The 12468-nt window shown below is 48.2% G+C and overlaps 1 protein-coding gene across 2 annotated transcripts in view; it reads left to right on the top strand.

The window, feature by feature from the left end:
- The window catches only part of Tcs4 (Threonyl-carbamoyl synthesis 4), a 101162-nt gene that overhangs the window by 72858 nt on the left and 15836 nt on the right, over window positions 1-12468 (top strand). For both annotated transcript variants that reach the window (XM_068361094.1, XM_068361095.1), the window contains exon 8: window positions 1007-1155. In XM_068361094.1, coding sequence (XP_068217195.1) covers window positions 1007-1155 — 149 coding nt within the window. The remainder of the gene's footprint in view (window positions 1-1006; window positions 1156-12468) is intronic.

Consider the following 12468-nt stretch of genomic DNA (forward strand, 5'->3'; position numbering starts at 1 on the left):
CCATTCGTAGCAGCGAGTGCAGTAGTAGGTGAGGGCTCAGCCACTACATTCCCTTAATCCCATAACCTTTTTAACCTTTCTCTTGAATGCTTTTATTGTTGTTTTTTGGGTTGTTACGGTAGGCTAAGAAGCCTTCCGCATCCTTTTTGATTTGGCGGGTGGTCAATTCATTCTTGAGAAGCGCCTGGGTTAGAGGTTGTGTAGAGGTCCTTTAGTATGGGTTGCAGCCCTGTATACTTTAGCACCTTTGAGTTGATTCAGCCTCCTAAGAGGAACGCTGCGCTCAGTAAGGAAGACGAACTTAATAAAGGCAGAGTAACGGTTCAAGTCGACTTCCTTACCAGGTACTTATTATTTCATTGTTATTCTGAAATAACTGATTATATGAAATACGGGATACTTAGCTATCCTTTAGTCATGTACACTGGTTTTCACCCACCCCCCTGGGTGTGAATCAGCTACATGATTATCGGGTAAGTTTAATATTGAAAAATGTTATTTTCATTAGTAAAATAAATTTTTGAATATACTTACCCGATAATCATGATTTAATTGACCCACCCTTCCTCCCCATAGAGAACCAGTGGACCGAGGAAAAAGTGAGGTGGTGTCAACAAGAAGTACTGCAGTACCTGGCCACAGGTGGCGCTGGTGAGTACACCCCCTTCTAGTATAGTGATAGCTGGCGTATCCCTCCCGTAGAATTCTGTCGGGCAACGGAGTTGACAGCTACATGATTATCGGGTAAGTATATTCAAAAATTTATTTTACTAATGAAAATAACATATTTATAAAAAGCTTTCCCCTTGCCAGGAAAAGAAAAAGCATTTCTCATGTCTCCTTTTAGGATTTTTTTTTTTTTACTATGTACGGTACCTCAAAATATTTCCATCTAAAGAAATATTCTTAAGAAAACACTTTTCATTCATTTATTCATATCAATTCTTGAATATTTTTCATAAATGTTATAATGTGTGATTATAATTTGGATATTTTATTTCAATAGAAATAGACGGAGGCAGAATATTACCCCAGGTAAAAGATCTTTGTGCATCCTATCAGTATGGTATTACAAAGCATCTTGTTCGACAGACTCAAAAGGCAATGGTATATATAGAAACACGAAATCTTCTTCCCAAGGAAAATTTTACACTGGTATGTATTGATTTAATATTTTACATATGTTTTTGTTTTTGCTCTTCAAATTAATGAAATGGTTGCATATATATAAGTAAGCTGCAAGTACTGTTACTGTTCAGTCTTCCCAAAAAGCATTATGTTTTTATGTTTTAAAAGTTAAAGTTGGTACTATTGTTTTATCCGTGAAATACCACTCAGAAGTATCTAATTGAATTTTAGAATTATTTACTTTTAACTGATAGAACCCACTTTTTCATGTAGTTATCATGCTGGATGTTTCCATTTTATTTTTAATAGTCTCATAAGATTTTCTTCTGAAAGCTAGCTTAATGTCAAAATCGATTCTGAAAATTTAATTTTTTTTTTCACTAATAGGCATGGCCCTCTAGTGGAGTACTCTATAGTTTTGTTTACATTGTGGTGTATGGCAGTAAGAGCGTATGGGTAAGCCAGTTAGCAATGGGGTCGTTATTATACTGGATTTTTTTTTTATCAAATTACTAGGTTCAGTTTCAATACTGTATAAAGTAAAACCATATTACTAGTGAAAATTTCATTATGTGATAACTCAATTGGGGTAGGTCAGGTGAAATGCTACCAATTGAGTTTTCTTAAATTGCAGTGGTTCTATCCCCATAGTAGGTTGGGACAGACTGGGTTAGTAATTAAAATGTAGGTAAATAATTAGTAAAGGACAATATTCCTAATGAAGAAAATAAGGGCATTGTTTTGCTGGGTCATCATAATACAGACTTCCCAAACCACCTAACCTAAGGTTCCCCACCTAGCCTAACCTAGGAGCTGTATCCTTACCTACTTACCTACGGAGGGGGTTATGCCCCCTTCATACTGCCGTATCCTTAGCTTAAGACCGAGTCTCAATCATGTGTTTGCTATCAACCACCTTCACTCCTAGCAAGGTAACACTAAATCATATTTCATAAATTGTAAAACCAGCTTCATTATATTGTATTTCAGACAAAGATAAACATTTTCCCAATAAAGAAAATTGATTTGAGTAATGATAGGAAAGTTTATGTCTGTCCCAACCAATTAATTACACTCCAGGTTACTTATTCCATGAAGTGGGATTTAGTTGAACTTTCTTTTCCTTGGGACATGTGCACCATTTGAGATCATCATTGCATGACTAGCTTCTTAATTAATTCTTTACATCAAAGACCATATACAATGAAGGCCTCCTCCTCCTCTGTGTCCATAACCAAAGTTTTTAGGGAAGACATCTTTAAGCTATTTTCAACACGAGTCAGGATAAGAAGCAAGCCATGAAGCGTACTAGTCTCTAGTTCTGAATAAGGACTTAAAAAATATCACTTATAGGAGCTGCTCAAATAAAATTTTGTTCCTACACCACCTTACTTAAAGCATACTCCTGTTTAAGGGCTCAGATTTGTATATTGCAGTTCAGAAAAATGACAAATTCGTAGATAATTTGTATTTTTCCTAACTATACAAACCTTAGTTATTTACATGAGGTAATTACTTCGGCGTAGCTGAATGACGAGCCATAAGAATTTTAACGAGGGTTCACTACCCCTCCGCTAGTTAGCGGGGGGTAGGGAGGGGTAGCTTGCTACCCCTCCCCCCTCACACACACACAGTGCGAACTCCACTTTACTTAGAGGTAGGACTTATCTTGGGGGACAGGGCTGGCGGGTAAATATGTGTAAATAGCTAAGGTTTGTATAGTTAGGAAAAATACAAATTATCTACGAATTTGTCATTTGTTCCGTAACTGAAATACAAACCACGCTATTTACATGGGGTGACTTAACCCTTAGGAAGGGTGGTAAGTCCCGGCCATACTGGCTTTGGCTTGCCCGGGGATTCCATATTCGAGCGATTAAGTACTCGGACAATAGGGAATCCCTGCTCCTCGCTAGCGGTTGTGAAATTGCCGCGGCCTACGTAAGGTGTGTGCGAAGGTGAAAAGTGACTTGTCCTAGGCAGTTGACCTGGAGTTCCTCAGAAGGAAATCTAAGCTAGAACTCTCCCAATACCACCTCGTCAGGGTATGGGGACATGACAGTATTACACCTAATACTAGGAACACAAGGAAGCATGGTCTACGTGCAGTGGTTTGAGGTCAGCTGTGCAGAGAAACCAGGATGCTGCTTTCTCCAAGGGAGGAGAGGATGAAGAAAAAAATAAGGGCCAGACAGATCTTTTCATTCATGCAGACTAACACCAGGTAACAATGCCCTCAACCTTCTGCCACTTGTCCATTAAGGAGCCCGAGGTTTAGACCAGCTGTCGTGCAGCCACCACAGGGCCAATAGAAACGTATCGAGCCTCCTGTGTATCATGTCTTGCAGGTAAGGGGCTGAGAAGGTGGTCTGACGCTTCAACGCCAATGCTTGCAGGACCTGCGTCACTGAATGATGCTTCATGAAGGGCAGGGACGTAGCTACGCCCTTGACAACATGCGCTCTAGGGCGATGTGACGGAGAAGGGTCTGGATTCAAGGCCAGGTGTAACACCCTGCGAATCCGGGCTGAGATGGAATTCCTGGTGACCCTTCTCTTCGTTTTCCCAGGGTCCACGAACGAGGCTTGGGCCTGGGGACGAACTGCAGCTGTTCTCTTAAGACGCCACCTCAGACTCCCTACCGGCAAGGTAGGAGATGGTCTGGGTCATCTGCTACAGGACGGAGACTCGAAGCCTGGAAGAGTCGAACCGCGGGTCCGGCATTCCCGGGTTCTGAGTCTTGGCAACAAAACTCAGGGACGAACCTGAACGTTACCTCCCCATATCCCCTTGAATGGGCGATGTCGTATGAGAGACCATGTGACTCGCTTGGCCGAGGATAAGGCTAGCAGGAACACTGTCTACCCGGTAAGGTGGTGATCTGGGGCCTTACGTAGTGGTTCGTCGGGAGGTCTCCTCAGAGACTTGAGGACTTGAACCACGTTCCAAGGAGGAGATCTCACCTCCGACTGAGGGCAGGAGAGGACATGGCTTCGTATGAGGAGAGAGAGTTCCAGCAAGGGAGAAATGTCTATCCTTTGAGCCTGAAGGCAAGACCTAAGGCTGAGAGATAGCCTTTCACAGCCGAAACTGAAAGGCACATTTCATCCAGCAAATCCACGAGGGGCTCTTCTATCGCTGGAAGCGGGATACCCTTTCCACGACACCGACCACAGTAACTCGCCCCTTCGCCTGGGAGACTACTGCGGAAGACTTGCGCAGGTGTCCAGACCTCCTTTTCGCAACTTGTTGCGAAAATCCTCTCTCTTTGAGGAGATGCTGGATAGTCTCCCGGCGGGAAGCCGAAGCGAAGTTACGGCTTTGTGGAGGATGTTGGCATGTGGTCGTGTGAGTAACCCGTGACGTGGAGGGGGTTCCCTCGGAGGCTCCGTAAGGAGTTATAGAGGGACTGGTGAGCCATCTGCGAGAGGCCCTAGCGGAGCTATGGAGGTCATTGAGAGACTGACCGATACTCTGGTCTTGTAGAGTACTCTCCTCATCAGCCAGAACGGGGGAAGGCGAACACATCGATGTTGTCCCACCGTTGCTGGAAGGCATCTTACCAGAGGGCCTTGGGGTCCGGGACCGGGGAGCAGTCCAGCGGGAGCTTGCATTTCAGCGCTGTAGCGAACCGGTCCACAAAGGGGAGCCCCACCGAGTCAGGACTTTGTAGGCTACTTGAGGATCCAAAGACCACTCGGTATATGGTGTCTGTGTCGTACTGCTCAGACTGTCGGCGAGCCCATTCCTTTGCCTGGAATCAAGCGAGCTGCTAGGGTGATCGAGGGAACTCGGGCCATCTCGGTATCTCTACTGCAGGATGGGATGGCTGTACTGAAAAAGTACCTCCCTGTCACTGTGGTGTTGTTTGATCCTCACAACCACAGAGTAGTCCGCTAGGCTTGGTGGAGCTACTGAAGTGCCAGAAACACGGTTTCCATCTCTAGTAGGTCTAGAGGAGGTACTTTCTTGGTTCTGACCACCGGCCTGAGGTCCCGTGGTTCAGACGCGTCCGAAAACAGCATCAAGTTTGGGGGGAGGACGAGAAGGTCCACTCCCTATTGTAGATTCTCGTCTGCTTCCCACCACTGGGGGTCCGTCTGCTTCCCACCACTGGGGGTCCGTCTGCTTCCCACAACTGGGGGTCCGTCTGTTCCGGTTGTCCCCTAGGGATCCAGGCGTCCGGGGAGTCGTGTCCCTGACTCCACCGCGCCCTGAGTCGCCGCTGGAGAGAACTCATCCTGAGGCGACTGTTGGAAACCAGACGGGCCAGGGAGGAGAGACGTAACCACGTTGGGTTGGAGGTTCTTCTCGTTTGGGAAAGGTCTTGCGACCTTCCTCTGCCTTGCTATCCTGTCGTCTGAAGGGAAGGCTTCGGGAGATTGGTGTCTAAGACCATGCCTAGGTATACCAGACTCTGAGAGGGCTGCGGGGAGGACTCCTCGAGGACCACCATGATCCTTAGGACTTGGCAAAGTCCGAGGAACTTGTCCCGATGACGAAGAAAGGATGCCTTCGAGTCTGCTAGGATCAGCCAGTCAACCAGGAAACGGAGGGGACGGATGCCGATCCTGTGAGCCCATGAAGAAATCAGAGTGGAAGCTTCGGCGAACACTTGAGGTGCTGTGGAGAGACCAAAGCACAGCACCTTGAATTGGTATATCTGCCTTCCAGGCAAAAACCAAAGTACTTCCTTGAAGACGGGTGGACCGGGATTGGGAGTACGCGGCCTACCGGTCCAGTGTACACATTAAGTCTTGTAGTCTCACCGCAAGACTGACCGCGTCTGCCGTCGCCATGTTGAACGGAGACTGTTTGACAACCCCGTTCAGTGTTGAGAAGTCGATGACCGATCTCCAGCCTCCAGACGCCTTCTCCCAGGGAGGAGACGATTAAGGAAGCCTCGGGACCCGTTGGCCACCTCTTGGAGGGAGCGCATCTTCAACATGGACTGGACTTCTGCCCAGAGGGCCCGTCCCCTTACCAATCCCTACCCAGGGAGGAGGGAGGGGCTCGTTACCGACCGGATCTATTGAAGTAGGCAAGCTCAGAGAGCTGGCCCTCGCCTCGGCCTTGTCTCTGGTGCTCCTCATTCCCTGAGACCAGGGCAAAGCTGCACCGGCCCAAGGGAGTTCTTGGGTGGCGTAGATTCGGTCCCGGACTGTATCCCTCCCTTTACAAATAGGAACCTCTGGGTCTGGGGTCCCCTTGAGGCTCCTCCTGAGGGTCAGGACCTGCCAGAACGCGAGTTCCGACCCCTGGAGCTCTCCTCCTGATGGACTGGCAGCGAGGTCTCCCGTCCCCGGAGGCTCTCCCTGGGGAGACTCGTAGACATGCTCAGAGGGTCCATCTAGTTCCTGTCGGGTCCTTGCGGAAGACTGGGCCTTCGTCTCCGCACGAGAAGATTTCTCAGGAAGAGGCGGGGATTCCCCCTTTGGTGTGATGGGGGAGAGGACCGGATCTTCCAACCCTCCTGGGGATGGGTAATGCTCATCCGCAGGGGAGGGGGAAGAAGTCCGAGGAGGGCTCATCGCCTGCGTAAGGACTCGCGAAGGGACAGGATAGTCCTTGGAGGAGATACCATGTCAGGGATTCCTTTCTCCCTCTTCAGGGGGAGAGGAAGTTCCTACTGATTAGTGACCCAAGTCAGAAAGCACAGGCTCATCGCCCGCGTAAGCGCTCTGACAACGGCGTCCCACCAGGGTTGCTGACTGACCGTCGCGCCGACAGATAGTCCCTCTGGAGGGAGGAGGATCGTTCGATCCCTTGGAGGAGTTGACACATGAGGGTTCGCCCGTAGAGAATCCACAATGAAGGGAGAAGAGACCTTTGACCTGTCCAGAAACCTCCCCTCCTCCGGAGAGGGCGCTGTTCTGCGCTGCGGGGAGGGGAACGCGAAGGTGGCCTGACCGCCAGAGTCCCTAATGTAATTAGGGCACGATCGTGTTGGAGAACGGTGAGCCGATCGCGCTGATGATCGCGCGAAAAGCACAGTTCTGGGTAGCGCGTGAATAAAACGTGCGTAGTAGGATAACCGCGCTCGCACGCACGCGTACCCGCGTGAGCGTGGGCGTATCGGCGATCGCGCGGGGGAACCATCGGTGCCCGCGTGGACGATCCCCACGCTCCGAGTGTATGAAGATCGTCGGCGCTTGCGCGCAAAAGATGATCGTGGGCGATTGCGTGGGAAACCATCCCACGCGCGGACAATCTAAGCGACAGAAGATCGCCGGTGCTTGAGCGCCGTCGGCGATTGCGTGTGGGAAACCATCCCATGCGCGGAAGAAATAACGCGGACGATCTTCGGCGTCTACGCGTGTATGAAGATCGCCGGCGCTAGCACGAGAGAAGATTGTCGGTGATAGTGAGCGGGAAACCATTGGTGCCCGCGCGCGTACGATCTCCGGCTATGTAAGGCGATCGCGCGAGCACGGATGATCGTTGGCGCTCACGCGTGTGCGAAGATCATTGGCGCTCACGCGCGAGAGAAGATAGTCGGCGATCGCACGCGGGAAACCCTCTGTGCCCGCGCGCGGACGATCTGCAACGATCGTGCGCAAGACACCGCGCGCGGACGATCCGTGGTGATCGCGCGCGGGCCACCATCCCACGCGTGGACGAGCGGAAAACCGCGTGCGGATAATCCGCGATGATCGCGTGAGCCTCGATGCTCGCGCGCGGGAAACCATCCCGTGCACGGAACGATCTTCGGCGCCTACGCGCGTTATGAAGATCGTCGGCGCCTACGCGCGTTATGAAGATCGTCGGCGCCTACGCGCGTTATGAAGATCGTCGGCGCCTACGCGCGTTATGAAGATCGTCGGCGCTTGCGCGTCTAGCGCGTATCAGCAGATCGTCGGCTAACGATCTCCGACAATCGCGAGCGGTAAACCGCGCGCGGAAGGGCCTCGGAGATCGCGTGCGGACGATCTTCGGCGCTTAAGCGCGAGTGACGATCGTCGGCCCTCATGCGTCTAGAACGCTACAGCGTTATGAAGATCGTCGGCGCTTGCGCGCCTAGCGCGTATCAGAAGATCGTCGGCTAATGATCTTCGACGATCGCGAGCGGGAAACCGCGCGTGGAAGGGCCTCGAAGATTGCGCGCGGGAAACCATCCCGCGTGCGGACGATCTTCGGCGCTTACACGCGAGTGAAGATCATCGGCCCTTGTACGTCTAGAACGCAACAGAAGATCATCGGAGAAAGCGCGCACGCGCGCTAGGTTGAAGGATCAGCTAACTCGTAGATCAGGAACTGGGATGTGTCCCTGAAAGGGAGGCCATCCCCTGAAGAGGACCAAGGCAGGTCTGCTTCAGAGAGCCGACGATCAACTGGAAGTACTGCTAAACACTACGAGGAGTGGTCTCTGTGAGGGACCTTTTCCGCAAACGGGAGAGGTGTCCTTCGTAGAAGAGACTAGGAGACACTGCAGGCTGACCGCTGGTGAGCGCTTGTGCGCTATCTCAGGAACTCCAACGATGTGCGCTAATGCGCAGGGAACGTTGGTAGCAGCCTTTGGAACAGGGTGTCTCTGGAAGGCAGTCTCAGGAACAGCAGGAGAGCGCTAGCGCGCAAGGGAACGTTGGCGCGCAGGGGATACCTGGCGCTTAAGGGACTTACTCACGGTGTGAGAAAGCCTCTCCTGCCCCGGAGGGAGGAGCCCGTTGGATAACGGGGAGCGTGGGCGCCCAAAGCGCGTCAGCAGTCAGGAACAGATACGGCAGGTCAACAGGTCCACTAAGGGCACGAGAGACCAAAGGTCTGTCGTAGCCTGAGTAGCGAGGCCCCGAGGGGATGAGTTGCAAGACCCCGAATGGGTCAGCGCAACGAGAAACCGAAGTTTCCCAGTCACTAATCACCGAAGTGTAGAAGTGACTAAAGTTACGAGAGCCCGAGGGATCTGCGTAACTAAAGCTCCGAGACCCCGAAGGGTCAGGGAGAAGGAGAAACCGAAGTTTCCCTGTCACTAAACACCGAATTGTTAGTGACTGAACAGCAAGCTGTTTCAACAGGAACAATCCTCCGAAGAGGAGTCTCTATAAGTGGCCTCTCTTGCGAATGAGAGAGGTGAGCACTTCGTAGGAGAGACTGGTGATGAAGCCACAAGGGCCGTAAGATCAGCTGATGTAAACAGGAACAGTCCTCCGGAGAGGAGTCTCTCACACGAACGGGAGGAGACACTTCGTAGAAGAGACAAAAGGAGCAATCCTCCGAAGAGGTGCCCTTATTGCAGCCTCCCTCGCGAACGTGAGAGGGCAAGACTGATCTTGCAGCTGCTCAGCCCCTTGAGCGTAGCTGCAGAAGCGACAGCTCAGCCCCGAAAGCATAGTCGCTAGTACCATGGTCCGGCCTTGCAACTGCTCAGCCCCTTGAGCAAGTTACAAGGGCGGTCGCTCAGCCCCAAGAGCATAACCGCCTAAGGACCAGGAAGGGAAAGAAGGGAAGTTAACTAACTACCCTGGAGGGGAACCTCCTTATCATTCTAGGATGCACTGAAGAGCTGACAGTAGTCACGGGGGAACTTCTAAGAGAAGGGAACGCCCCTGACGATGTCCTAGAGAGACGGTGGAGACAACAGACTCCCCAGGCATAAACAGGACAGCTCTGCTTCGGAGGCACACTACAGGCACGAAGAAACAGCATCGTAAACTGGGAAATAAAAATGAATAATTATTTAACAGAAATTCCCCCGGGTGAAACTCCGAAGAGAAACCCCGAGGGAAAGTAAAACATAAGAACGAAAGTAGGTATGCGCCCTCCTCCCCCACTGACATGCACAGGTGGGGGGGGGGGGGCGAAAACTTAACAAAACAGAATTATAACTATAAATATGCAACTGACTTTGAATGTTCCAAGGAACACAGACCCCCGAAGGGACTTGTTCCCCGAGCTGAAAAGTTAAAAATACAATTATATCCATAAAAATAATTGAGACGAAACGAAATAGTGACTCGCGTCCGAGAAGCTATCGTAGCCGTAGTACGGAGTAAGAGGTGAACGACCTCGAGAGAGGGGCCGTACTCCACGAAGGCAACCATGGTGTCCTAGGAGTGAACGGTCGTGACCAAGAAAAGAATCGTGGTGGTCTAGACTAAGCCGGCGATCACTCTCGTAGGCGTACACAACACACACCGTACAACACTGAAAGCAAAGGAAACTTACTATTTTCTATACACAAGAATATATATAAACACCAATAATGTTTAAATATATTAAGTATAAGAAAAGGCAAGTTAAAAAGACAAAACAATAATGGCCGTCAAGTGAGGATGGGAGCGGAGACATCCGATCGCCATCCGAGCCAAAAGTAAAGTGGAGTTCGCTGTGTGTGTGTGAGGGCTACCCCTCCCTACCCCCCGCTAACTAGCGGAGGGGTAGTGAACCCTCGTTAAAATTCTTATGGTTCGTCATTCAGCTACGCCGAAGTAATTACCCCATGTAAATAGCGTGGTTTGTATTTCAGTTACGGAACAAATACAAATTACTTTAAAAACTTGTGATTTTGACATATATTTTCTGGATAATTTCAGTGTCACTACTTTAGAAAATAAATGTTGATATTAAGGTGGTTTTAGGGTTGCATTTGAAGGTGATAGTCTCTACCTGTGCTGCTCATAATTTAGGAGATTTAACTCTTTAGGCCTGTTGGTTGCAGCAGATCAAGCTTATTCTGCTTTGCTGGATGTTTTAAGTTCAGGGAAATTATTCTTGTCATCTTGTTTGCTATTTTAATCAAGGTGTACTTCTAAGCATAATTATTCCATGTGGGTAAGTGCACATACCCTTTCAAAATATAACAACCATACAATTTAAAGATGTTTTTTTCACTAGCAAGATCTCAAGTCCATCTCCATACCCGTTACCCTTGAACTATGGGTTCTGCTCTTTTACCCAACTCATTCTTACTAAGTAGCTATTCAGGCTGTATTTGAGGAGGTTCATATACAGTACAGTATTGTTTTAAAAACAGGGTTAATTTTTACAAGCACTGTAATCTCACTTTGTAGTAACCATACTAATATTATCAAAGCCACTAGCTTCCAAGATATTAGCATGATAACTACAAAGTGCTAAAATTATATATTACTATTATTAAAATTTTATCAGTTTAAACATAACAATCATATTTAACTTGAGTTGCCCAGATTCCAGTCTTGTTTGGTCACAGTACAGTAATTCAGACTACACAAGAAATGAGACAGTTGGTCAGTACATAAATTGAGTTTTTTAATAATATTTTATTCTTGTGCCAAAAACACAAGTATTAAAAATAATGGGTATCAGATGGTTTTAAAACTACCTGTATGTAACAAAACCAAGAATATTTTTTTCTTCTAAAATTGATTTCTTTTAATTAATCTTACCCATACGAATCCTCTTATTCAGTCTCAGCTCTGCGAAATATACAAGAAGGGAGATATTAAGCCACGAGGTACCTGTGGGAACTATATCCCCATTCACCAACCTACTTAGAGCAACAGGTTGTCATTTTGACTTCTGAGAATGGTATGTCTGGAATTTATACAAACTAACAAATGCATTTGTATGAAAAAATTTACTTGATCTAGAAAAGGGACTTTGACGAAGGAAAAATCTATTTCTGGGCGAGGAACCTGTGTCGCCCAGTGAAATGCTCCTTAAAGCACCATTTCTAAGGTATAAATATTGCTAAATATACCAGAGAAAAAAGTTGCATGGAATTCCAGGAATATACCCAGCTTGCTCACCCTTATAGGGTGTCGGTATAATAACTGGGGCGTGTGAAACCACTACCAGAGGTCCCTTACCAATTAGCCTTCTTCCTCAACATCCCCCGTTACTACGAGGTGTCGTTCTCTACAGCTACTGTCCCCCCCACCACTACCACTACCCATCCTTCCTTCTAAGCACCTGTGAACGTTCAGACGTGTTTTTCATAGTTCTGTGTTATTTTGTGTTTTTGAAGATGTCAGACATTTTGGAGATCCCTGCTCCCAAGTTGAGTATTATATTTGTCTGTTTGGGATTTCTAGGTAGCGACACACGTTCATTTAATAACCTTGTTGGTTTTTCTCTCAGCCGCTTTGTTGACGCTCCCATTTGGAACTAACAAGGATTCTGGTTGGGGCCTTTCTTTTACTTATCCGCCAATCCAAGTTTGGGTTTTGGTAGATCTGATCATTTTGGTCCATATGCTATACCCTGTTCTGTAGTATGCGTATATCAGCATTTTGTTGTCTTTCAGTGCCAGCCCACTTTGCATGAAGATGTAGCAAGTTTTTTATATAATCTCTAGATCACTAAAAAATATCTTTGCATTCAATTTCAAACAAAAGTTTGAATTTCTCAACATATAAGATA

Source organism: Palaemon carinicauda, chromosome 37 (assembly GCF_036898095.1).
Source record: "Palaemon carinicauda isolate YSFRI2023 chromosome 37, ASM3689809v2, whole genome shotgun sequence".
Taxonomy (NCBI): domain Eukaryota; kingdom Metazoa; phylum Arthropoda; class Malacostraca; order Decapoda; family Palaemonidae; genus Palaemon; species Palaemon carinicauda.